The following is a 23,253-nucleotide window of genomic DNA, read 5'->3' as shown; positions in this document are numbered from 1 at the left end:
ACTACCATACCCAGTTTAAAAGGCACTTGAATCTCATGTCTTGTCCATTCACCATCTGAATGACACACATACACAATCCATGTCTCAATTGTCTCAAGGCTTAAACATCCTTCTTTAACCCTATTCGTACTTGACTAGTGTTACTATAGAAAGTCAGGTGTGTCATTATTACCACAGCTTGTCTGTTTTCTTCCAGTGGACGATTCAGACGGGATGAGTGTTTACCAAACTGCCCCTGTAATTGTTTTTGTTTCCCCCTAATTGACCGTTACGACGGAAGCCTGGAGGCTCTTCTAGGTCGTGAAGATATATTAAATGTCTAGAGATTGCCTAATATTGGGCTAATGGCCTTCAGTTCAGAGAAAGACTAAATAATAATAATAAGAACCATGAACTGTAAACTACGCAGACATTTAATTACCTGACGGATTTGGCAAATGATCAATTCCTTGGCACAATATCATCCACTTCATCTATTGAAAGAGAAGTGTGGCACTAGAAAAGTTGCTATTTAACAAAACAAATCATTCATCTGTAGGGTACCTGTATAGCACAATTTGTTCTGATGTTCTTACCCAAACTGGGTGCAGCACTGTTAAACTCGGTACTACTGTGAGACAGAGCTGGTTGATCCCGAGACATTTGAAATATCTTCACGACCTAGAAGAGCCTCCAGGCTTCCGTCGTAACGGCCAATCGGGGGTGAAACAAAAACAATTACAGGGGCAGTTTGGTAAAAACTCATCCCGTCTGAATCGTCCACTGGAAGAAAACAGACAAGCTGTGGTAATAATGACACACCTGACATTCTATAGTAACACTAGTCAAATCAAATTCAAATCAAATGTATTTATAAAGCCCTACATCAGCTGATGTCTCAAAGTGCTGTACAGAAACCCAGCCTAAAACCCCAAAACAGCAAGCAATGCAGGTGTAGAATAGGGCCTAAGTCATGGAAAGAGCAGGTGTCCTTTATATTTTGTACACGCAACGTATAGGTCAGTCGCACTTTCTCATGAAATGTCTCAAAAAGGGCTGTTTTGAGACATCATGCTGGAGGTGTCGTGGATGTTGATACAGTCTACTTGTGCAGCGTGTGCGTCTTTAGAAGAGAAAAATGTTTCACGTTTAAAAAAAAAAGGGCATCGTACAGTTGTAGAAATAATTCTGAATTAACAGATGATTCCAACAGTGCACTACAAAGGAATATGTTGTCCTGGTAACTGATCACAGCTTGGGTGTCATGGCAACCCCAGTGTTGTTGTGAGTGTCTTTCAGCCAGGAGATCAGAATGGTGTTCAGCTCAGACGGCCTAAAAAGAACACACACACACACACAAAAAAATACAGTATGTCAGCCAATATACACAACTCTTTCAACCAGTACACTTTACACAGTTTATACCACACAAAACAACACACCAACTTATTTAGACTGCAGAGCAGAAGTGAAGCTATGACCTTTAACCTCTACCTGACCCGTCTCGCTCAGCAGGGCTTTAGATCAGAGGTTATTCTGGGGACTAACGGGAACTGACTGTAGAGTTCACAGTCAGCCCCCCCTCCATTGGTCTGTGCAAGGACACACACACACACACACACACACACATATACAGTATACACACACACACACACACTGGGACCGACCTTTCCATCTGGGTCCAGTGTCCACATTCTTCGATATGTCCTCTTGTTAGGTTCGGGATCTGACACGCAGAGATGTCACAGTCACACGTGGCATCTACATGTATACATGTGTGTATAAATATGTGTGTGTGTGTGTCTCACCATGTTTTCCATTCCCTTGGAGAAGACAGGCAGCAGGGCAGGATCTTTACCAGCTGTCACCATGAGAGCTGGCATCAAGAGCTATACAAACACAGGAAACCACCATCATTCCTCAACTTGTACTGTAACTGTGTTAAGATATCACACACACACACACCCACCCCTACCTTAGCCTTGGGTCGGGAACATAGCCATTTCCAGTTGCTCACAACATTTCGGTACCAGTTCAACGGCCCTCTGGAAAAACAGAACACTCTGTCACTCTCCTCCTGCTACTGCCATTGTGCGTGTGTGTGTGTGTGTGTGTGTATATACCTGAATCCCTTGTCTTTGAACTGAGTGATGTAGAACTGCAGAGCAGTCTCACTGAGGATAGAACTCCTAGGTATCTCGTCTGGCAGTCCTACGAACAGACCACCTACACACACACACACACACACACACACACACAGTGTAGTCTGCAGTGTGAAGATTTATTGACAGCAATGTACTATGTTGCACAAGTTTTACAGCACAGTATTGTCCATCCAGTCAGTTGGTTAGTTGAATACCATAGGTCAACCCTTCAGCCCCAAGCCTCCAATCAGAACGTTGGTTTGTCTTCTAGACTCACCTCTGGCACAAACTCCAGCAGTGTTGATCTCAGGAACATTATCCTGGAGAACAACACAACAGAGATCATTCACGAGAGAGAGAGATCATTCACGAGAGAGAGAGAGAGAGAGAGACAGAGAGATCATTCACGAGAGAGAGAGAGAGAGAGAGAGAGACAGAGATCATTCACGAGAGAGAGAGATCATTCACGAGAGAGAGAGAGATCATTCACGAGAGAGAGAGAGAGATCATTCATGAGAGAGAGAGAGAGAGACAGAGAGATCATTCACGAGAGAGAGAGAGATCATTCACGAGAGAGAGAGATCATTCACGAGAGAGAGAGAGAGAGAGAGAGATCATTCACGAGAGAGAGAGAGATCATTCACGAGAGAGAGAGAGAGATCATTCACGAGAGAGAGAGAGAGAGACAGAGAGATCATTCACGAGAGAGAGAGAGAGAGAGAGACAGAGAGATCATTCACGAGAGAGAGAGAGAGAGATCATTCACGAGAGAGAGAGAGAGATCATTCACGAGAGAGAGAGAGAGAGATCATTCACGAGAGAGAGAGATCATTCACGAGAGAGTGTGTGTGTGTGTGTGTCACCTTATCTCCACTGCCATGGAAGAAGATCTTGAAGGTCCTTGCCAGGTCTTTCTCCATCTCAGTCTCAGCTACACCCTGTAGAGGAGTTTCATAAGGACAGGTCTCTGTTATACCCTGTAGTGGAGTTTCATATGGACAGGTCTCTGTTACACCCTGTAGAGGAGTTTCATAAGGACAGGTCTCTGTTACACCATGTAGAGGAGTTTCATAAGGACAGGTCTCTGTTACACCCTGTAGAGGACCTGTCCAATGGCAGCGTCCAAGCTCAAGAATCACAGAGGTTCAATTCTAGATGGCTGTGTGTCGGGTGTTAATTCTATCTTGTGAATTGAAATTATGAGAAATAAAAGTTGATTTTGGTTGCATATGGCCTCCACTAGACACACCACTGGTTATTGTACTAAGATGTATAAAGTCAAGAAGCTACTAGCTAGCACAAACTCTCGCTAGCTAGCTACATTGACTATGTTCACAATGTAAACAAAAGCAACTTGAGTAATTAGAGGATCATTTAGCACTAGCAACAATTAATTGAGTACTTACGAAAAACTGGAACCAAGACCCAACTAGCTTCCACAGTCTCAGGTCAAAATGAGACGTTCTTCCATGTTTCTCAAACGTCAAATTTCGAAGTTGTTCAATCATCACATTTTTAAGTGTTTAAAGATAGACATTAACTCCAAATTGTTAAGGTTAGTTATCTCAAAATGGTTTGGGACCTTAAGGTTAGTCATCATCTCTAAATGTTTAAGGTAAGGGTTAAGGTTTGGGACCTTAATAAGGTTAGTCATCATCTCTAAATGGTTAAGGTAAGAGTTAATGTTTGGGACCTTTTGAGTCAGTCAGATGCTTACACCCATCCACCATCCCCTTCTCCAACTGAAACCTATTTAAAGGTAACAGCGCTCACTGTCGCCCTCTAGTGGTGGGTTTCCTCGTCATCTCCCGACATCCTCAGACATGGATGGAAGTCGAACACTGACTTGTATCACGAGTGACCTGGCTGCCAAAGCTGTTGTACTGAGGCATAATGGATGAATACGATACCGTACAGTAGGGAGACAATAGAGTAAAGTTCCTCTCCCCTCCTCCGTTCTACACACACACTTACGGGGTCCTGGAAGTAGAGCTGGTAGTCAAAGATTGGCACAGTCTTCAGGAAGTCCATAGGATCCTTGGAGGGGTCCACAGGGAACAGAGGCGTGTTCAGAGAAGCTACCGCTCTACAAACACACACACACACAAGGTATTGGTTACATGTTTTACCGTCTCAGGGAGTGTGTGTGTGTGTGTGTGTGTGTGTGTGTTAAGGTTTCCACATACTTAACGTGCGTAGATCTACCTACACGCGTGTGTGCTCTTGGGTGGAGTCAGATGTTGGGTGGGGGGGGGGGGGGGGGGGGGGCAGCGTATTCCTTTTGTAATATAATAGCCTTGCCGATTCATGTGTTCCTAAACCCACCAATAGCAACATACACAAGGGGGCAATAGCAGAGATTTTCTTGATGTAATTTTTTAACAGGTTTTTATTAGGATCCCCATTAGCTAACGCTAGCTAATCTTCCTGATGTCGTCCCACTTTTTATTTATTTGACCTTTATTTAACCAGGCAAGTCAGTTAATTAAGAACAAATTCTTATTTTCAATGACGGCCTAGGAACAGTGGGTTAACTGCCTTGTTCAGGGGCAGAACAACAAATATGTACCTTGTCAGCTCAGGGATTTGATCTAGCAACCTTTACGGTTACTAGTCCAACGCTCTAACCACTAGGCTACCCTGCCGGCCGCACTTGTGGTAAAACCAAATACGAATCACGTCAAAAACATCACCACTGTTAGCTAATTTCAATGAAAACCAACTGCATATTGAATAATAGCTACAAGTTTAAGTTTGCTTTACATTACCTCGTTTGGTGCCTGGCTGTTGTCTGTAGGCTGTTCCGCTAGCAGCCTGCTAGCTAGCAGGCTAAAAACAGCAAGCAAACTAGCCTTTTAGTTTACCACCTCTCCCCCGTGTGAAATTTACATTTACATTTACATTTAAGTCATTTGGCAGACGCTCTTATCCAGAGCGACTTACAAATTGGAATAATCCCATTTATAAATGTAAGAATATGCCCTGGTAAATATTGTTATACTTGCTAGTGTAACCTACAACATTATCGCAGTTTAACATGCTGCTTGAATGTATTCGTCTCCCAATATTAGCAAAAAATAGAATTAAATCTTTTTTTTTGCTCACAGAGAAAAATCACATGGCTTGAGGCTGTTTTTTAGGCAGTTAATAATACACAACAACAAAAAATACCTTCGTTTAGAAGTTCCATTTTCAACCAAAGTGAGTTTGGTGATAAAATACAAAGCGTCATACTACTCAACGCGGCCCCCACCGCCGCGGAAGGAATTGTGTAGTCCGTAAAAATATTTGAGCAGGACTACGCCCATTTTATGCCGTAAAACGACATTCACATAACCGTTTGCGTAAGGTGTGTAGACCCCTTTAGTCTACCTGACTCTCTCTGGATGACACCGGGCCATGTTCCAGACCACAGCTCCACCCCAATCATGACCAACCAGAGTCACCTGGGGAATACCCTGAGAGAGAGAGAGACAGAGCGAGAGAGACAGAGAGAGAAAGACAGAGCGAGAGAAACAGAGCGAGAGAGACAGAGCGAGAGAGACAGAATGAGAGAGCGAGAGAGAGACAGAATGAGAGAGCGAGAGAGAGACAGAATGAGAGAGACAGAGCGAGAGAGACAGAGCGAGAGAGACAGAGCGAGAGAGACAGAATGAGAGAGCGAGAGAGAGACAGAACGAGAGAGCGAGAGAGAAACAGAACGAGAGAGTGAGAGAGAGACAGAGCGAGAGAGAGACAGAGCGAGAGAGAGACAGAGCGAGAGAGAGACAGAGCGAGAGAGAGACAGAGCGAGAGAGAGACAGAGCGAGAGACAGAACGAGAGAGCGAGAGAGAGACAGAACGAGAGAGACAGAGCGAGAGACAGAACGAGAGAGCGAGAGAGAGACAGAACGAGAGAGACAGAGCGAGAGACAGAACGAGAGAGCGAGAGAGAGACAGAACGAGAGAGACAGAGCGAGAGAGAGAGAGAGAGACAGAACGAGAGAGAAACAGAACGAGAGAGCGAGAGAGACAGGACGAGAGAGCGAGAGAGAAACAGAACGAGAGAGCGAGAGAGAGACAGAACGAGAGAGAGAGACAGAACGAGAGAGCGAGAGAGAGAGACAGAACGAGAGAGCGAGAGAGAGACAGAACGAGAGAGCGAGAGAGCGAGACAGAGCGAGAGAGAGACAGAACGAGAGAGCGAGAGAGAGAGACAGAACGAGAGAGCGAGAGAGAGAGACAGAGCGAGAGAGAGACAGAGCGAGAGAGCGAGAGAGAGACAGAACGAGAGAGCGAGAGAGAGAGACAGAGCGAGAGAGAGACAGAACGAGAGAGCGAGAGAGAGACAGAACGAGAGAGGGGGCATTAAAGGAAGCGTTGAGCTCTTCCTGTGGCACCACACCGCCCATGTGGCGACTAATACTTCACCCTGATAGTTTAACATACAGGGCTGGTTATTGGGAGTGGACTCACCATTTTATCCATGAAAGTCACAAGATCCTACAACAGAGATAAGAACATACAGAAAACCATTACAATCATGTCTAGGATAGACAGAGGATGTTTTGTTCGTATGTAAGTGTCCTTTACCTGACAGATCTGTTCCTGTGAGTACTCCTCTATGTCTAGAGAGAGAACGTGTGGGAGAGGAAAGAGGAAGCGAGAGTGTTATTGAACTTGGAAAAATCAATCTTGATCTGTAATAATGATGGTGTTCCTATTGTGTTTGACACTACAGTCCCTCAACAGCAGGGAGACGGAGAAACCAGGCTTTAAACTGTTCAACTAACAGCAGGGAGACGGAGAAACCAGGCTTTAAACTGTTCAACTAACAGCAGGGAGACGGAGAAACCAGGCTTTAAACTGTTCAACTAACAGCAGGGAGATGGAGAAACCAGGCTTTAAACTGTTCAACTAACAGCAGGGAGATGGAGAAACCAGGCTTTAAACTGTTCAACTAACAGCAGGGAGACGGAGAAACCAGGCTTTAAACTGTTCAACTAACAGCAGGGAGACGGAGAAACCAGGCTTTAAACTGTTCAACTAACAGCAGGGAGATGGAGAAACCAGGCTTTAAACTGTTCAACTAACAGCAGGGAGATGGAGAAACCAGGCTTTAAACTGTTCAACTAACAGCAGGGAGACGGGGAAACCAGGCTTTAAACTGTTCAACATACAGCAGGGAGACGGAGAAACCAGGCTTAAAACTGTTCAACTAACAGCAGGGAGACGGAGAAACCAGGCTTTAAACTGTTCAACTAACAGCAGGGAGACGGAGAAACCAGGCTTTAAACTGTTCAACATACAGCAGGGAGACGGAGAAACCAGGCTTAAAACTGTTCAACTAACAGCAGGGAGACGGAGAAACCAGGCTTTAAACTGTTCAACTAACAGCAGGGAGACGGAGAAACCAGGCTTTAAACTGTTCAACTAACAGCAGGGAGACGGAGAAACCAGGCTTTAAACTGTTCAACTAACAGCAGGGAGACGGAGAAACCAGGCTTTAAACTGTTCAACTAACAGCAGGGAGACGGAGAAACCAGGCTTTAAACTGTTCAACTAACAGCAGGGAAATGGAGAAACCAGGCTTTAAACTGTTCAACATACAGCAGGGAGACGGGGAAACCAGGCTTTAAACTGTTCAACTAACAGCAGGGAGACGGAGAAACCAGGCTTTAAACTGTTCAACTAACAGCAGGGAGACGGAGAAACCAGGCTTTAAACTGTTCAACTAACAGCAGGGAGACGGAGAAACCAGGCTTTAAACTGTTCAACTAACAGCAGGGAGACGGAGAAACCAGGCTTTAAACTGTTCAACTAACAGCAGGGAGACGGAGAAACCAGGCTTCAAACTGTTCAACTAACAGCAGGGAGACGGAGAAACCAGGCTTTAAACTGTTCAACTAACAGCAGGGAGACGGAGAAACCAGGCTTTAAACTGTTCAACTAACAGCAGGGAGACGGAGAAACCAGGCTTTAAACTGTTCAACTAACAGCAGGGAGACGGAGAAACCAGGCTTTAAACTGTTCAACATACAGCAGGGAGACGGAGAAACCAGGCTTTAAACTGTTCAACTAACAGCAGGGAGACGGAGAAACCAGGCTTTAAACTGTTCAACTAACAGCAGGGAGACGGAGAAACCCGGCTTTAAACTGTTCAACATACAGCAGGGAGACGGAGAAACCAGGCTTTAAACTGTTCAACTAACAGCAGGGAGATCGAGAAACCAGGCTTTAAACTGTTCAACTAACAGCAGGGAGACGGAGAAACCAGGCTTTAAACTGTTCAACTAACAGCAGGGAGACGGAGAAACCAGGCTTTAAACTGTTCAACTAACAGCAGGGAGACGGAGAAACCAGGCTTTAAACTGTTCAACTAACAGCAGGGAAATGGAGAAACCAGGCTTTAAACTGTTCAACTAACAGCAGGGAGACGGGGAAACCAGGCTTTAAACTGTTCAACTAACAGCAGGGAGATTTAAACTGTTCAACTAACAGAGAAACCAGGCTTTAAACTGTTCAACTAACAGCAGGGAGGGGAAACCAGGCTTTAAACTGTTCAACTAACAGCAGGGAGACTGCTTTAAACTGTTCAACTAACAGCAGGGAAATGGAGAAACCAGGCTTTAAACTGTTCAACTAACAGCAGGGAAATGGAGAAACCAGGCTTTAAACTGTTCAACTAACAGCAGGGAAATGGAGAAGCCAGGCGTTAAACTGTCCAACTAACAGCAGGGAAATGGAGAAACCAGGCTTTAAACTGTTCAACTAACAGCAGGGAGACGGAGAAACCAGGCTTTAAACTGTTCAACTAACAGCAGGGAGACGGAGAAACCAGGCTTTAAACTGTTCAACTAACAGCAGGGAGACGGAGAAACCAGGCTTTAAACTGTTCAACTAACAGCAGGGAGACGGGGAAACCAGGCTTTAAACTGTTCAACTAACAGCAGGGAGACGGGCAAACCAGGCTTTAAACTGTTCAACTAACAGCAGGGAGACGGGGAAACCAGGCTTTAAACTGTTCAACTAACAGCAGGGAGACGGAGAAACCATGCTTTAAACTGTTCAACTAACAGCAGGGAAATGGAGAAACCAGGCTTTAAACTGTTCAACTAACAGCAGGGAAATGGAGAAACCAGGCTTTAAACTGTTCAACTAACAGCAGGGAAATGGAGAAGCCAGGCGTTAAACTGTCCAACTAACAGCAGGGAAATGGAGAAACCAGGCTTTAAACTGTTCAACTAACAGCAGGGAGACGGAGAAACCAGGCTTTAAACTGTTCAACTAACAGCAGGGAGACGGAGAAACCAGGCTTTAAACTGTTCAACTAACAGCAGGGAGACGGGAAACCAGGCTTTAAACTGTTCAACTAACAGCAGGAGACGGGGAAACCAGGCTTTAAACTGTTCAACTAACAGCAGGGAGACTTTAAACTGTTCAACTAACAGCAGGGAGACGGGGAAACCAGGCTTTAAACTGTTCAACTAACAGCAGGGAGACGGAGAAACCATGCTTTAAACTGTTCAACTAACAGCAGGGAAATGGAGAAACCAGGCTTTAAACTGTTCAACTAACAGCAGGGAAATGGAGAAACCAGGCTTTAAACTGTTCAACTAACAGCAGGGAAATGGAGAAGCCAGGCGTTAAACTGTCCAACTAACAGCAGGGAAATGGAGAAACCAGGCTTTAAACTGTTCAACTAACAGCAGGGAGACGGGGAAACCAGGCTCTAAACTGTTCAACTAACAGCAGGGATACGGAGAAACCATGCTTTAAACTGTTCAACTAACAGCAGGGAAACGGAGAAACCAGGCTTTAAACTGTTCAACTAACAGCAGGGAGACGGGAAACCAGGCTTTAAACTGTTCAACTAACAGCAGGGAGACGGGCAAACCAGGCTTTAAACTGTTCAACTAACAGCAGGGAGAGGGGAAACCAGGCTTTAAACTGTTCAACTAACAGCAGGGAGACGGAGAAACCATGCTTTAAACTGTTCAACTAACAGCAGGGAAATGGAGAAACCAGGCTTTAAACTGTTCAACTAACAGCAAAATGGAGAAACCAGGCTTTAAACTGTTCAACTAACAGCAGGGAAATGGAGAAACCAGGCTTTAAACTGTTCAACTAACAGCAGGGAAATGGAGAAACCAGGCTTTAAACTGTTCAACTAACAGCAGGGAACGGAGAAACCAGGCTTTAAACTGTTCAACTAACAGCAGGGAGACGGAGAAACCAGGCTTTAAACTGTTCAACTAACAGCAGGGAGATGGAGAAACCATGCTTTAAACTGTTCAACTAACAGCAGGGAGACGGGGAAACCAGGCTTTAAACTGTTCAACTAACAGCAGGGAGATGGAGAAACCAGGCTTTAAACTGTTCAACTAACAGCTTTAAACTGTTCAACTAACAGCAGGGAGACGGAGAAACCAGGCTTTAAACTGTTCAACTAACAGCAGGGAGATGGAGAAACCAGGCTTTAAACTGTTCAACTAACAGCAGGGAGATGGAGAAACCAGGCTTTAAACTGTTCAACTAACAGCAGGGGAGACGGAGAAACCAGGCTTTAAACTGTTCAACTAACAGCAGGGAAATGGAGAAACCAGGCTTTAAACTGTTCAACTAACAGCAGGGAGATGGAGAAACCAGGCTTTAAACTGTTCAACTAACAGCAGGGAGATGGAGAAACCAGGCTTTAAACTGTTCAACTAACAGCAGGGAACGGAGAAACCAGGCTTTAAACTGTTCAACTAACAGCAGGGAAATGGAGAAACCAGGCTTTAAACTGTTCAACTAACAGCAGGGAAAAACCAGGCTTTAAACTGTTCAACTAACAGCAGAAAAACCAGGCTTTAAACTGTTCAACTAACAGCAGGGAGACGGAGAAACCAGGCTTTAAACTGTTCAACTAACAGCAGGGAGACGGAGAAACCAGGCTTTAAACTGTTCAACTAACAGCAGGGAGACGGAGAAACCAGGCTTTAAACTGTTCAACTAACAGCAGGGAGACGGAGAAACCAGGCTTTAAACTGTTCAACTAACAGCAGGGAGAAACGGAGAAACCAGGCTTTAAACTGTTCAACTAACAGCAGGGAGACGGAGAAACCAGGCTTTAAACTGTTCAACTAACAGCAGGGAGACGGGGAAACCAGGCTTTAAACTTAAACTGTTCAACTAACAGCAGGGAGACGGGCAAACCAGGCTTTAAACTGTTCAACTAACAGCAGGGAGACGGAGAAACCAGGCTTTAAACTGTTCAACTAACAGCAGGGAAATGGAGAAACCAGGCTTTAAACTGTTCAACTAACAGCAGGGAAATGGAGAAACCAGGCTTTAAACTGTTCAACTAACAGCAGGGAAATGGAGAAACCAGGCTTTAAACTGTTCAACTAACAGCAGGGAGACGGAGAAACCAGGCTTTAAACTGTTCAACTAACAGCAGGGAGACGGAGAAACCAGGCTTTAAACTGTTCAACTAACAGCAGGGAGACGGAGAAACCAGGCGTTAAACTGTTCAACTAACAGCAGGGAGACGGAGAAACCAGGCTTTAAACTGTTCAACTAACAGCAGGGAGACGGAGAAAACCAGGCTTTAAACTGTTCAACTAACAGCAGGGAAATGGAGAAACCATGCATTAAACTGTTCAACTAACAGCAGGGAGACGGAGAAACCAGGCTTTAAACTGTTCAACTAACAGCAGGGAAATGGAGAAACCAGGCTTTAAACTGTTCAACTAACAGCAGGGAGACGGAGAAACCAGGCTTTAAACTGTTCAACTAACAGCAGGGAGACGGAGAAACCAGGCTTTAAACTGTTCAACTAACAGCAGGGAGACGGAGAAACCAGGCTTTAAACTGTTCAACTAACAGCAGGGAAATGGAGAAACCATGCATTAAACTGTTCAACTAACAGCAGGGAGACGGAGAAACCAGGCTTTAAACTGTTCAACTAACAGCAGGGAAATGGAGAAACCAGGCTTTAAACTGTTCAACTAACAGCAGGGAGACGGAGAAACCAGGCTTTAAACTGTTCAACTAACAGCAGGGAGACGGAGAAACCAGGCGTTAAACTGTTCAACTAACAGCAGGGAGACGGGGAAACCAGGCGTTAAACTGTTCAACTAACAGCAGGGAGACGGAGAAACCAGGCTTTAAACTGTTCAACTAACAGCAGGGAGACGGAGAAACCAGGCTTTAAACTGTTCAACTAACAGCAGGGAAATGGAGAAACCAGGCGTAAAGGGGGCGTAAAGCCGCAAGCTCCGGCTCCGAGGGTCCCAGAACCAGGCACTCATTATATATTGTTCAGATTCAACCCTATACCTTACCTTAACCCTTAGGAATTAATGCCCAAATGTAACCGTCATAATTCAATTCACGATATACATATAGACAATGTTCACATACACACTAACCTGGTGGAGCTGTAGACTCTCCATAGCCCTTCATGTCCAGAGATAAGACTCTGAACCCTGCATCAGCTAGAGCTGGAATCTGAGACAGAGAGAGAGAGAGAGAGAGAGAGAGGTGTGTGAGTGAGTAGTATTAGTAGTGGTGTGTGTGTGTGTGTACCTGGTATCTCCATGAGTACCAACTCTCAGGGAAGCCATGACACAGCAAGACTGGAGGCCCTGTCCCCATCTCCACATAGTGCAGCTTTACTCTGGGCTAGAGACAGAGAGAGACAGAGAGAGACAGATAGAGAGAGAGACAGAGAGAGAGACAGAGAGAGAGACAGAGAGAGAGAGACAGAGAGAACAAGACAGGGAGAGAGACAGAGAGAACAAGAGAGAGACAGACAGAGAGAGAGAGACAGACAGAGAGAGACAGACAGAGAGAGAGAGACAGAGAGAGAAAGAGAGAGACAGAGAGAACACAGAGAGAGAGACAGAGAGAACAAGACAGAGAGAGAGAGACAGAGAGAACGAGACAGAGAGAACGAGACGGAGAGAAACAGAGAGGTGAGTGAGATCTTCAATAAAGTAATACCATTGTGTCATCACGTATACACTTTCTGCTACACACAGCATTGTGTTGTTACCTTGATGGTGATATATCCATGAGACACCTCCTCTGGGTTGCAAGAGGCTGGGTAGCTTTCCCCTGTTACGACCTGGAACACACACACACACACACACACACCTCCTCCATAACAAAACCAACATTGAATAATAGGCTACTCGATTGATTCCCAGAGGAAATGTAAATTATAGACATAAACAGAGATATTATCTATCTGCTAATCAGCCCTCAGAACGGAGATTCCTGAAATCACCATAACATTTGAAATACAAGACTTAATAAAAAACAATAAAAAAGGGTTTGGAATCCTGCAGCTGGCTAATGTATCAGGGAAGTCAGTGATGACACGTTTACTTTACACCTGAAAAAATAACCAGCACATTCTCACAGACATTGTGACGGACAAGAACAGTTGCATATCATTGTGTGTGTGTGTTACCTGTACGCCAGTGAAGGTCTCTACTTGTTTCAGAGCTTCCGGCAGGTCCTTCACCAGAACAGCTGTCATCCCTACTGCCTCTGCTGCTCCCACCCCCTCCTCGTCATCACCCAACCACAGAGCCTGAAAAACAGACTGACAGGTCAGCTGTCCACTCACAACACCTGGAACACGGATGAGAGACCAGGGCCGGCTCCAGGCATAAGCGACATAAGTGACATTTCATAGGGCGCCAGGCCACTAGGGGGCCCCTGAAACCCCCCTCCAAAAAAATAGTTGTTTTTTTTGTTTTAGAATTGAGAGTTAAAGTTCGACATTTGGTTGTGCATCAGCTATTTTTTTTATCCTGTTGTGTCAGTCACTGACAGTAACTCAATTAGCCATGTCAGCTAACAGGTTTTAGACTAGCAAGTTAGCCAATCTAAAAACTTTTGTTAATCATGGCCAAATACCGACCGGACATGAGCCCTGACCTCCAGGGGGCGCCCATTGATTTTGTTCGTCACCCTCACTCAGATATCATTCAAATTACATATGGGTGGCTTTATGTGCCTGTGGGAAACTGGGAATTCATAAGTCCGACATGATTGTGTTCACGTGCTTTTGAAGTCAGAACAATTCTTCAACCAATACGATTTTAGCTAGCTTGATTTTTTATTTAACAAGGCAAGTCATTTTAGAACAAATTGTTATTTACAATGATGGCCTACTCCGGCCAAACCTGGACGACACTGGGCCAATTGTGCACCACCCTATGGGACTACCAATCACAGCCGGATGTGTTACAGCCTGGATTCGAACCAGGGACTGTAGTAACGCATTTTACAGTGAGATGAGGTGGCTACTACTATAAACTGGCTACTATTGCTAAGCTGGCTACTATTGCTAAACTGGCTACTATTGCTAAGCTGGCTACTATTGCTAAGCTGGCTACTATTGCTAAGCTGGCTACTATTGCTAAGCTGGCTACTATTGCTAAGCTGGCTACTATTGCTAAACTGGCTACTATTGCTAAGCTGGCTACTATTGTTAAGCTGGCTACTATTGCTAAGCTGGCTACTATTGCTAAGCTGGCTACTATTGCTAAGCTGGCTACTATTGCTAAGCTGGCTACTATTGCTAAACTGGCTACTATTGCTAAACTGGCTACTATTGCTAAGCTGGCTACTATTGCTAGCTTGCTTACCATAAAGGCACATTCTCCATATTGATACAATTATAATTGTCAATCTTTTGGATGAAGGTGAAACGTCACCCAGAATTCAGAGTTGTAACAACAATGGAGACGAGGAGCTGCCAATAACTCTGACAGCACGAGAACGTGGCATCGGTCCCGGCAAAATGTGTAGAATCACAGGAAATGTGTTAGTTATAATGAGAGAAGGAAGTATGAGAACTGTCGCCAATGTCTGACCACACTGTAAATGGCCCTGCCTCCATCAACCCGCCTCTGACTGGGCTTGAGCCAAGGTCCTCTACCTCGCCAACACAGGTGACCACCCGCTTGACAACGTACAAACACAGGTGACCACCCACTTGACAACGTACAAACACAGGTGACCACCCGCTTGACAAATTACAAACACACAGGTGACCACCCACTTGACAACACACAAACACACAGCTGACCACCCGCTTGACAACGTACAAACACAGGTGACCACCCGCTTGATAATGTACAAACACACAGGTGACCACCCACTTGACAACGCACAAACACACAGGTGACCACCCGCTTGACAACGCACAAACACACAGGTGACCACCCGCTTGACAACGTACAAACCAGTTGAGCTATAGAAAAGGATTTAAATTCGATAGCACCATTGGCAACATTTCAAGTTAGCTGTGGAGTGAGCTTACAACACATTCTGAACTCTGTTACACAGATAACTTCCTGTTGGTAATGACACAATAGCTGAGAGCAACCGCTACACAGGGAGGTCAGATAAGGATTTCTCGTGGCATGTGTAAACTGATATGTATAAGTGGAGGTTTTAGGAATGCAACAACTTCTTCAAGGGAGGTAGAAGCTGTGACTCCCAAGACATTTTATTTCACCTTTATTTAACCAGGTAGGCTAGTCGAGAACAAGTTCTCATTTACAACTGCGACCTAGCCAAGATAAAGCAAAGCAGTTCGACACATACAACGACACAGAGTTACACATGGAGTAAAACAAAACATACAGTCAATAATACAGTAGAAAAATAAGTCTATATACGATGTGAGCAAATGAGGTGAGATAAGGGAGGTAAAGGCAAAAAAAGGCCATGGTGGCAAAGTAAATACAATATAGCAAGTAAAACACTGGAATGGTAGATTTGCAGTGGAAGAATGTGCAAAGTAGAGATATAAATAATGGGTTGCAAAGGAGCAAAATAAATAAATAAATACAGTAGGGGGAGAGGCAGTTGTTTGGGCTAAATTATAGATGGGCTATGTACAGGTGCAGTAATCTGTGAGTTGCTCTGACAGTTGGTGCTTAAAGCTTGACAGTTGGTGCTTAAAGCTAGTGAGGGAGATAAGTGTTTCCAGTTTCAGAGATTTCTGTAGGTCGTTCCAGTCATTGGCAGCAGAACTGGAAGGAGAGGCGGCCAAAGAAAGAATTGGTTTTGGGGGTGACTAGAGAGATATACCTGTTGGAGCGTGTGCTACAGGTGGGTGCTGCTATGGTGACAAAGTGAGATAAGGGGGGACTTTACCTAGCAGGGTCTTGTAGATGACCTGGAGCCAGTGGGTTTGGCGACGAGTATGAAGCGAGGGCCAGCCAACGAGAGCGCACAGGTCGCAATGGTGGGTAGTATATGGGGCTTTGGTGTCAAAACGGATTGCACTGTGATAGACTGCATCCAATTTGTTGAGTAGGGTATTGGAGGCTATTTTGTAAATGACATCGCCCGAAGTCGAGGATCGGTAGGATGGTCAGTTTTACAAGGGTATGTTTGGCAGCATGAGTGAAGGATGCTTTGTTGCAAAATAGGAAGCCGATTCTAGATGTAATTCTGGATTGGAGATGTTTGATGTGAGTCTGGAAGGAGAGTTTACAGTCTAACCTTGGTATTTGTAGTTGTCCACATATTCTAAGTCAGAACCGTCCAGAGTAGTGATGCCAGTCGGGCGGGCAGGTGTGGACAGTGATCAGTTGAATAGCATGCATTTAGTTTTACTTGTATTTAAGAACAATTGGAAGTCACGGAAGGAGAGCTGTGTGGCATTGAAGCTCGTCTGGAGGTTAGGGTTAGTTAACACAGTGTCCAAAGAAGGGCCAGAAGTATACAGAATGGTGTCGTCTGCATAGAGGTGGATCAGAGACTCACCAGCAGCAAGAGCGACATCATAGATGTATACAGAGAAGAGAGTCAGTCCTAGAATTGAACCCTGTGGCCCCCATAGAGACTGCCAGAGGCCCGGACAACAGGCTCTCCGATTTGACACACTGAGCTCTATCAGAGAAGTAGTTGGTGAACCAGGCGAGGCAGTCATTTGAGAAACCAAGGCTATCGAGTCTGCCGATGAGGATGTGGTGATTGACAGCGTCGAAAGCCTTGGCCAGGTCGATGAATACGGCTGCACACTAATGTTTCTTATCGATGGCGGTTAAGATATCGTTTAGGACCTTGAGCGTGGCTGGCTGATATCGGGATGTCGTTGCAAATAGGATCAAATGTTATTGATGCCATTTTAATTTGACTCTTAATAAAAGTTATCATACGTGCTGAGATCAACAGAACAGACATACAGGTCACCTCTACCTCTCTGGGAGAACTGCTGTTAGGCCTTGGTGTGTGTGTGTGTGTGTGTGTGTGTGTGTGTGTGTGTGTGTGTGTGTGTGTGTGTGTGTGTGTGTGTGTGTGTGTGTGTGTGTGTGTGTGTGTGTGTGTGTGTGTGTGTGTGTGTGAAAGGACATGCCAGTGTGTGTGTAAGGACATGCCAGTGTGTGTGTAAGGACATGCCAGTGTGTGTGTGCGCTGTAGTGTGTGTGTGTAAGGACATGCCAGTGTGTGTGTGTGAAAGGACATGCCAGTGTGTGTGTGTGTGTAAGGACATGCCAGTGTGTGTGCGCTGTAGTGTGTGTGTGTGCAAGCGTGCCAGTGTGTGTGTATACCTGTTTCGGAGGCACTCCCAGCTGTGTGAGAGCGGAGGTGAACAGGTCGGTCTCTGGGACCCTGAGGCCTGTACGACAGGACTGTAGCACCACATCAAAATGGCCGCCCAGCAGAGAGAGGAGCCGGCCAGAGCTATCTCCACTCCCACTGTCATCCACCCACTGGTTGGCCAATACGCATGTCAATAACCCTGACAGACAACACAAGGAAGCGGGACATGACATGTGACCTTAGACTGTACAATATGAACTCTGTGTCAGGTGTGTGTGTGTGTGTGTGTTACCTTGTCTGCGGAGCGTAGCTACGGTCTGCAGAATGTGTTTGTTGACGGTGGTTGAGTCTCTGAGTTCCTCCAACAGGCTCTTAACAGAGAACCCAGCAGGAAGACTGACCTTCTGATCTGATGCTGCACTCACACACTCTGCATCAAGCTCTGGGATCATCTACACAGGGGTAGACACACACACACACACACAATGACTTGTTGTCACATGTCATGTAAGGTGATGCAAGAATTTCCATGGAAGGCCCATTTCAATCGAAGGAAGAGATTTCAATAGAAGGCCCATTTCAATTGAAGGAAGAGATTTTAATAGAGGGAACACATTTCAATAGAGGGAACACATTTCAATAGAAGGCCCATTTCCATGGATTATAATATACATAGACTAAACTATTTCTGCTGTGTCATGTTTGTACCAGTTCCATGGGTCATTGAGGAACCAATGAGGTGGCAGGTAGCCTAGTGGTTAGCGCGTTGGGTCTGTAGCTGAGCGATTGCTAGGTCAAATCCCAGAGCTGACAAGATAACAATCTGTTGTTCTTCCCCTGAACAAGGCAGTTAACCCACTGTTGCTAGACCAGTTAACCCACTGTTCCTAGGCCGACATTGTAAATAAGAATTTGTTCTTAACTGACTTGCCTAGTTAAATAAAATCAAGATCTCGAACTTTTAGAGTTAACAGCTTGCCAACGGAGTTCTGACCATGTTGGTCGTTTGAATTTGACGTTATTTGTCTGTGTAGGCTGCCTGTGTAAAAGGAAATGCTTGATCTGCAAATGTGGTTGGATACGTCATATGGATGGTGTGATGCAATTACGGGTCATGCAGAGGCCAAACCGAACTCCATACTGCATCACCGATCGCCTCGACTTTTGTAACAATGTGGAGGGCTCCTTATAGCTCTGCATTGACATGATTGGTTGATGGTAGGTGAGGGCGGGAGGTTCTGTATCAACACAAACTTACTTCCTGAACAAGGGCCTTGACAACAGCTCTGCGCTGCTCTGCAAAGCGAAGGAAGTACGGATGCCCTGACTTCTACAGAGGCCGAATCACCGTAAATGCTGCACGGCCCCTCGGATTGACCATGCAGCGCCTTTAACCTCTCTTGGGTAGGGGGCAGTATTTTCACATCCGGATGAAAAACGTGCCCAAGTTAACTGCCTGTTGCTCAGGCCCAGAAGCTAAAATATGCATTAGTAGATCTGTATAGCCTAGTGGTTAGAGCGTTGGACTAGTAACCGGAAGGTTGCGAACCCCCGAGCTGACAAGGTACAAATCTGTCGTTCTGCTCCTGAACAGGCAATTAACCCATTGTTCCCAGGCTGTCATTGAAGATAAGACTATGTTCTTAACTGACTTGCCTGGTTAAATAAAGGTAAAATTAAAAATAAATAAAAAATAGAAAACACTCTAAAACAATTATGTCTGTGGGTATAACAGAACTGATATGACAGGTGAAACCCTGAGGACAAACCATCCCCCAAAAATATATTTTCAGCCTTCCACTGTTGGCTGTCACATCCTCCCAGATTGCAGTTCCGAGGGCTTCCACTAGATGTCAACAGTCTTTAGAAAGAGTTCCATCCTGGTTTTTGGAAAAATGAGCCAGAAATTGTAGCTTTTCTAGGTGGCTCCCTGTTTGGCTGTAGTGTTTCCAAGTGCGTGGATGAGAGTGCGCTCTTTGGTATATTTCTCCGGTAAAGACAATAACGATACGTCTTCAATTTTATTGTTGATTTACGTATTAGGGTACCTAAGGTTTTATTATAAACGTTGTTTGACTTGTTTGGAAAAGTTTATTAGTAACGTTTAGGATTCATTTTGTATGCATTTTGATGGAGAGAAACTGGGTGGATTATTGACTGAAGCACGCCGGTTTTTATGGATATAAAAAAGGACATTATCGAACAAAAGGACCATTTGTGATGAATCTGGTACCTTTTGGAGTGCCAACAGAAGACGATCAAAGTTAAGGCATATATAATATTACTATTACTGACTTCCGTGGCGCACCTGCTTGGTTGAAATATGTTTTTTATGCTTTTGTATGTGGGGCGCTGTCCTCAGATAGTTGCATGGTGTGCTTTCGCTGTAAAGCCTTTTTGAAATCTGACACAGTGGCTGGATTAACAAGAAGTTAAGCTTTATTTTGACGTATTACACTTGTGATGTTATGAAAGTGAAATATTTATAATTCTGTAGTTTGAATTTCGCGCACTGCAATTTCACCGGATGTTGGCCAGGTGGGACGCTACCGTCCCACCTGCCCATAAGAAGTTAACTCACCTGAGAGAGTGTGAGTTTGCCCCGCTCTGCGCGTTCCATGGCGCTGTGCTTGTCAATCACCACCTTCTTCAGAAAACCACTAAAACAGAACAGAACCATTTAACCATTAAATTACACACCACACATATTACATACACCACACTACTGTATTGAGGCTTTGACTTATCAGTGGTTAAGTTGAATATTACATTTTACAATCGAAGGTATCAACGTATACAACGTCTCATACCACACACACAATCTATCTGTCTGGGAGTTTAGAGCCTTTTCAGATGGATTTGTTTTTAAATACTCCACATTCTCTTCCATTCAGTCCATGTAATAGGAGGCTACTGGTGACGTAGGGTAGTAGGGGGTAACTAGCCCCCTGGAGTAACTTCCCCTGCCCCTGTAATTCAGGTGGCAGGGTAGCCTAGTGGTTAAAGCATTGGACTAGTAAGCATTGGACTTTTTGGTAAGTTGATCTCCTTGTTGAATTTTTTTTTTAAAGTTGTAGATATTAAAAAAAAATGTTTTGTAGATATAGTCTAACAATGAAGATATATACAGCTCTGGAAAAAATTAAGAGACAACTGCAAAATTATCAGTTTCTCTGGTTTTACTATTTATAGGTATGTGTTTGGGTAAAATGAACATTTTTGTTTTATTCTATAAACTACTTACAACATTTCTCCCAAATTCCAAATAAAAATGCTGTCATTTAGAGCATTTATTAGCAGAAAATGACAACTGGTCAAATATGCAGTGTTGTCAGACCTCGAATAATGCAGAGAAAATAAGTTCATATTTATTTTTAAACACTACTAATGTTTTAACTTAGGAAGAGATCAAAAATCTATATTTGGTGGAATAACCCCGATTTTTAATCCCAGCTTTCCTGCGTCTTGGCATGCTCTCCACCAGTCTTTCACATTGATGTCAGGTGACTTTATGCCACTCCTGGCTCAACAATGCAAGCAGCTCGGCTTTGTTTGATGGCTTGTGACCATCCATCTTGATCACATTCCAGAGGTTTTCAATGGGGTGCAGGTCTGGAGATTGGGCTGGCCATGACAGGGTCTTGATCTGGTGATCCTCCATCCACACCTTGACTAAACTGGCTGTTTGGCATGGAGCATTGTCCTGCTGGATAAACCAATCCTCAGAGTTGGGGAACATTGTCCTGCTGGAGAAACCAATCCTCAGAGTTGGGGAACATTGTCCTGCTGGAGAAACCAATCCTCAGAGTTTGGGAACATTGTCAGAGCAGAAGGAAGCTAGTTTTCTTCCAGGACAACCTTGTACGTGGCTTGATTCATATCCTTCACAAAGACAAATCTGCCCGATTCCAGCCTTGCTGAAGCAACCTCCAGCATACCAAAATCCCTTTCATCAGTTTAATTTAGAAATTCTAAATAAAAGATCATCACCAATCCTCCACCAAATTTCACAGTGGGTGCGAGACACTGTGGCTTGTTGGGCCTCTCCAGGTCTCGCACCTACTGTGAAATTTTGTGGATGATCGGTGATGATCTTTTACTTAGAATTTCGAAATAAAACTGATTAAATTGATATTAACAGTTACCCTGGGCACTTTAAAAAAAATGCCCCTTTTGTCTAAAAACAACATTTCGTGAAATAACAAAAAAAAAAAGTGAAAACCATTTATTTCCCTTTATAGTTTATTCACCTAAGCATGACCTTCATCCATCCACATTCATCCATGTTTTTTTCCAAACATTTTTTTTGAGTCAGCAATTAAACATTCTTAGGCAAGTTACCCCCTTGTCTCTACCCGTTGGGGGGGGGGGGGGAGTTGAATCAACACGTCATAAGAAATGTTATGCCGTTGAATCAACGTGGAAAACTGATTGGATTTCCAAAAAGTAATCAATATTAAGAGTTGTCTTTTCTTCACGAAATGTAGTCTAAATCCAATGACATGCTGTTTGGGGGAGGCATGTATCCTAGTGGTTAAGGGTGTTGCGCCAGTAAGTGAAAGGTTGCTAGATCGAATCTCTATGCTGACAAAGTTAAATTATTTCATTCTGCCCCTGAACAAGGCTGTTAACCCACAGTTCATAGGCCGTCATTGAAAATAAGAATGTGTTATTAACGGACTTGCCTGGTGAAATATCAAATGTATTGGTCACATACACATGGTTAGCAAATTGTATTGCGAGTGTAACAATATATTAACGCGTGTTCTTCTAGTTCCAACAGTGCAGCAATATCTAACGAGTAATGTCTAACAATTCTATGGTCAAACTGTAACTTCAGTAACAAAATCACCGTTATGTTGTTGTGTAGCCAAATGTTTATTATTCCGAACATGCTCATAACTAACTGATGTTTCAGTGTCCGTCAGTACGCGCTGAACAATGCATGAGATTTAGTTTGCACTATATCTCACCGCTGAAAAAATATTTGATTCTTACCTGGGGAGTTTGAGGGTTTTTTCGAATTTGAGGAAAACTTCTGCAGGTCTGGGAGAAACAACGACCCCCCACAGGTTGAACAAAACCGCCTTCTTGGTCGCCATTACATCGATCTCTCTGTCCGAGGGAGTCTCTACTGAGGACAGGGGAGGTGGATGACTAGGTGAAACTCTGACCTACTGAAAACAATTTATGTAATAGTGGGCTATCGCTACACAACTCCTCCCCTAAATGAGTCGACGCGTTCTCGGTCGTCATTAATAATGTACTCGCGCCGCTGCGCACATGATAAACTGCTACTGTAAAAGTGTAAATCAATTGGGTTAAATTCCTGCATAAAATGGGTAATACGACACCTCCTGTCAGATCGGTGTGTTTACGTTGTATAATGCACTCAGTGGTAAAATTATGGAATTCTGGGTAATCCACAGCAAATCTATGGAGAATTGTTGTGGGAGTGCTGCTAATATTGAGGACTGAACAAACATCTATACTGTGTCCCATGATTGCAGCGTTGGTAATAAACACACTATCCTCCCACTAATCCTTTGTGTGCTGACTCACTGACTCGTGGGACAGGATGGGACGGTGT

At 44.4% G+C, this 23,253-nt stretch overlaps 1 protein-coding gene across 1 annotated transcript; it reads right to left on the bottom strand.

Moving 5' to 3' along the window:
* Positions 1 to 1,148: 1,148 nt before the first annotated feature.
* LOC135525507 (bifunctional epoxide hydrolase 2-like) lies at positions 1,149 to 22,864 on the bottom strand. Its single transcript, XM_064953178.1, has 19 exons — positions 22,662 to 22,864; positions 20,245 to 20,323; positions 17,956 to 18,115; positions 17,672 to 17,862; positions 13,564 to 13,686; positions 13,144 to 13,215; positions 12,675 to 12,770; positions 12,518 to 12,596; positions 6,696 to 6,730; positions 6,579 to 6,605; positions 5,496 to 5,581; positions 4,098 to 4,209; positions 2,987 to 3,061; positions 2,401 to 2,443; positions 2,103 to 2,205; positions 1,955 to 2,024; positions 1,788 to 1,868; positions 1,647 to 1,705; positions 1,149 to 1,312 (listed from the first exon to the last, which is right to left on the bottom strand). Exons 1-19 carry the CDS (start codon positions 22,763 to 22,765, stop codon positions 1,228 to 1,230), a joined length of 1,680 nt encoding a protein of 559 aa, XP_064809250.1. The 5' UTR covers positions 22,766 to 22,864; the 3' UTR covers positions 1,149 to 1,227.
* Positions 22,865 to 23,253: the final 389 nt, after the last annotated feature.

Source organism: Oncorhynchus masou, chromosome 32 (assembly GCF_036934945.1).
Source record: "Oncorhynchus masou masou isolate Uvic2021 chromosome 32, UVic_Omas_1.1, whole genome shotgun sequence".
NCBI lineage: Eukaryota > Metazoa > Chordata > Actinopteri > Salmoniformes > Salmonidae > Oncorhynchus > Oncorhynchus masou.
This window is presented reverse-complemented; position numbering and strand designations above follow the sequence as displayed.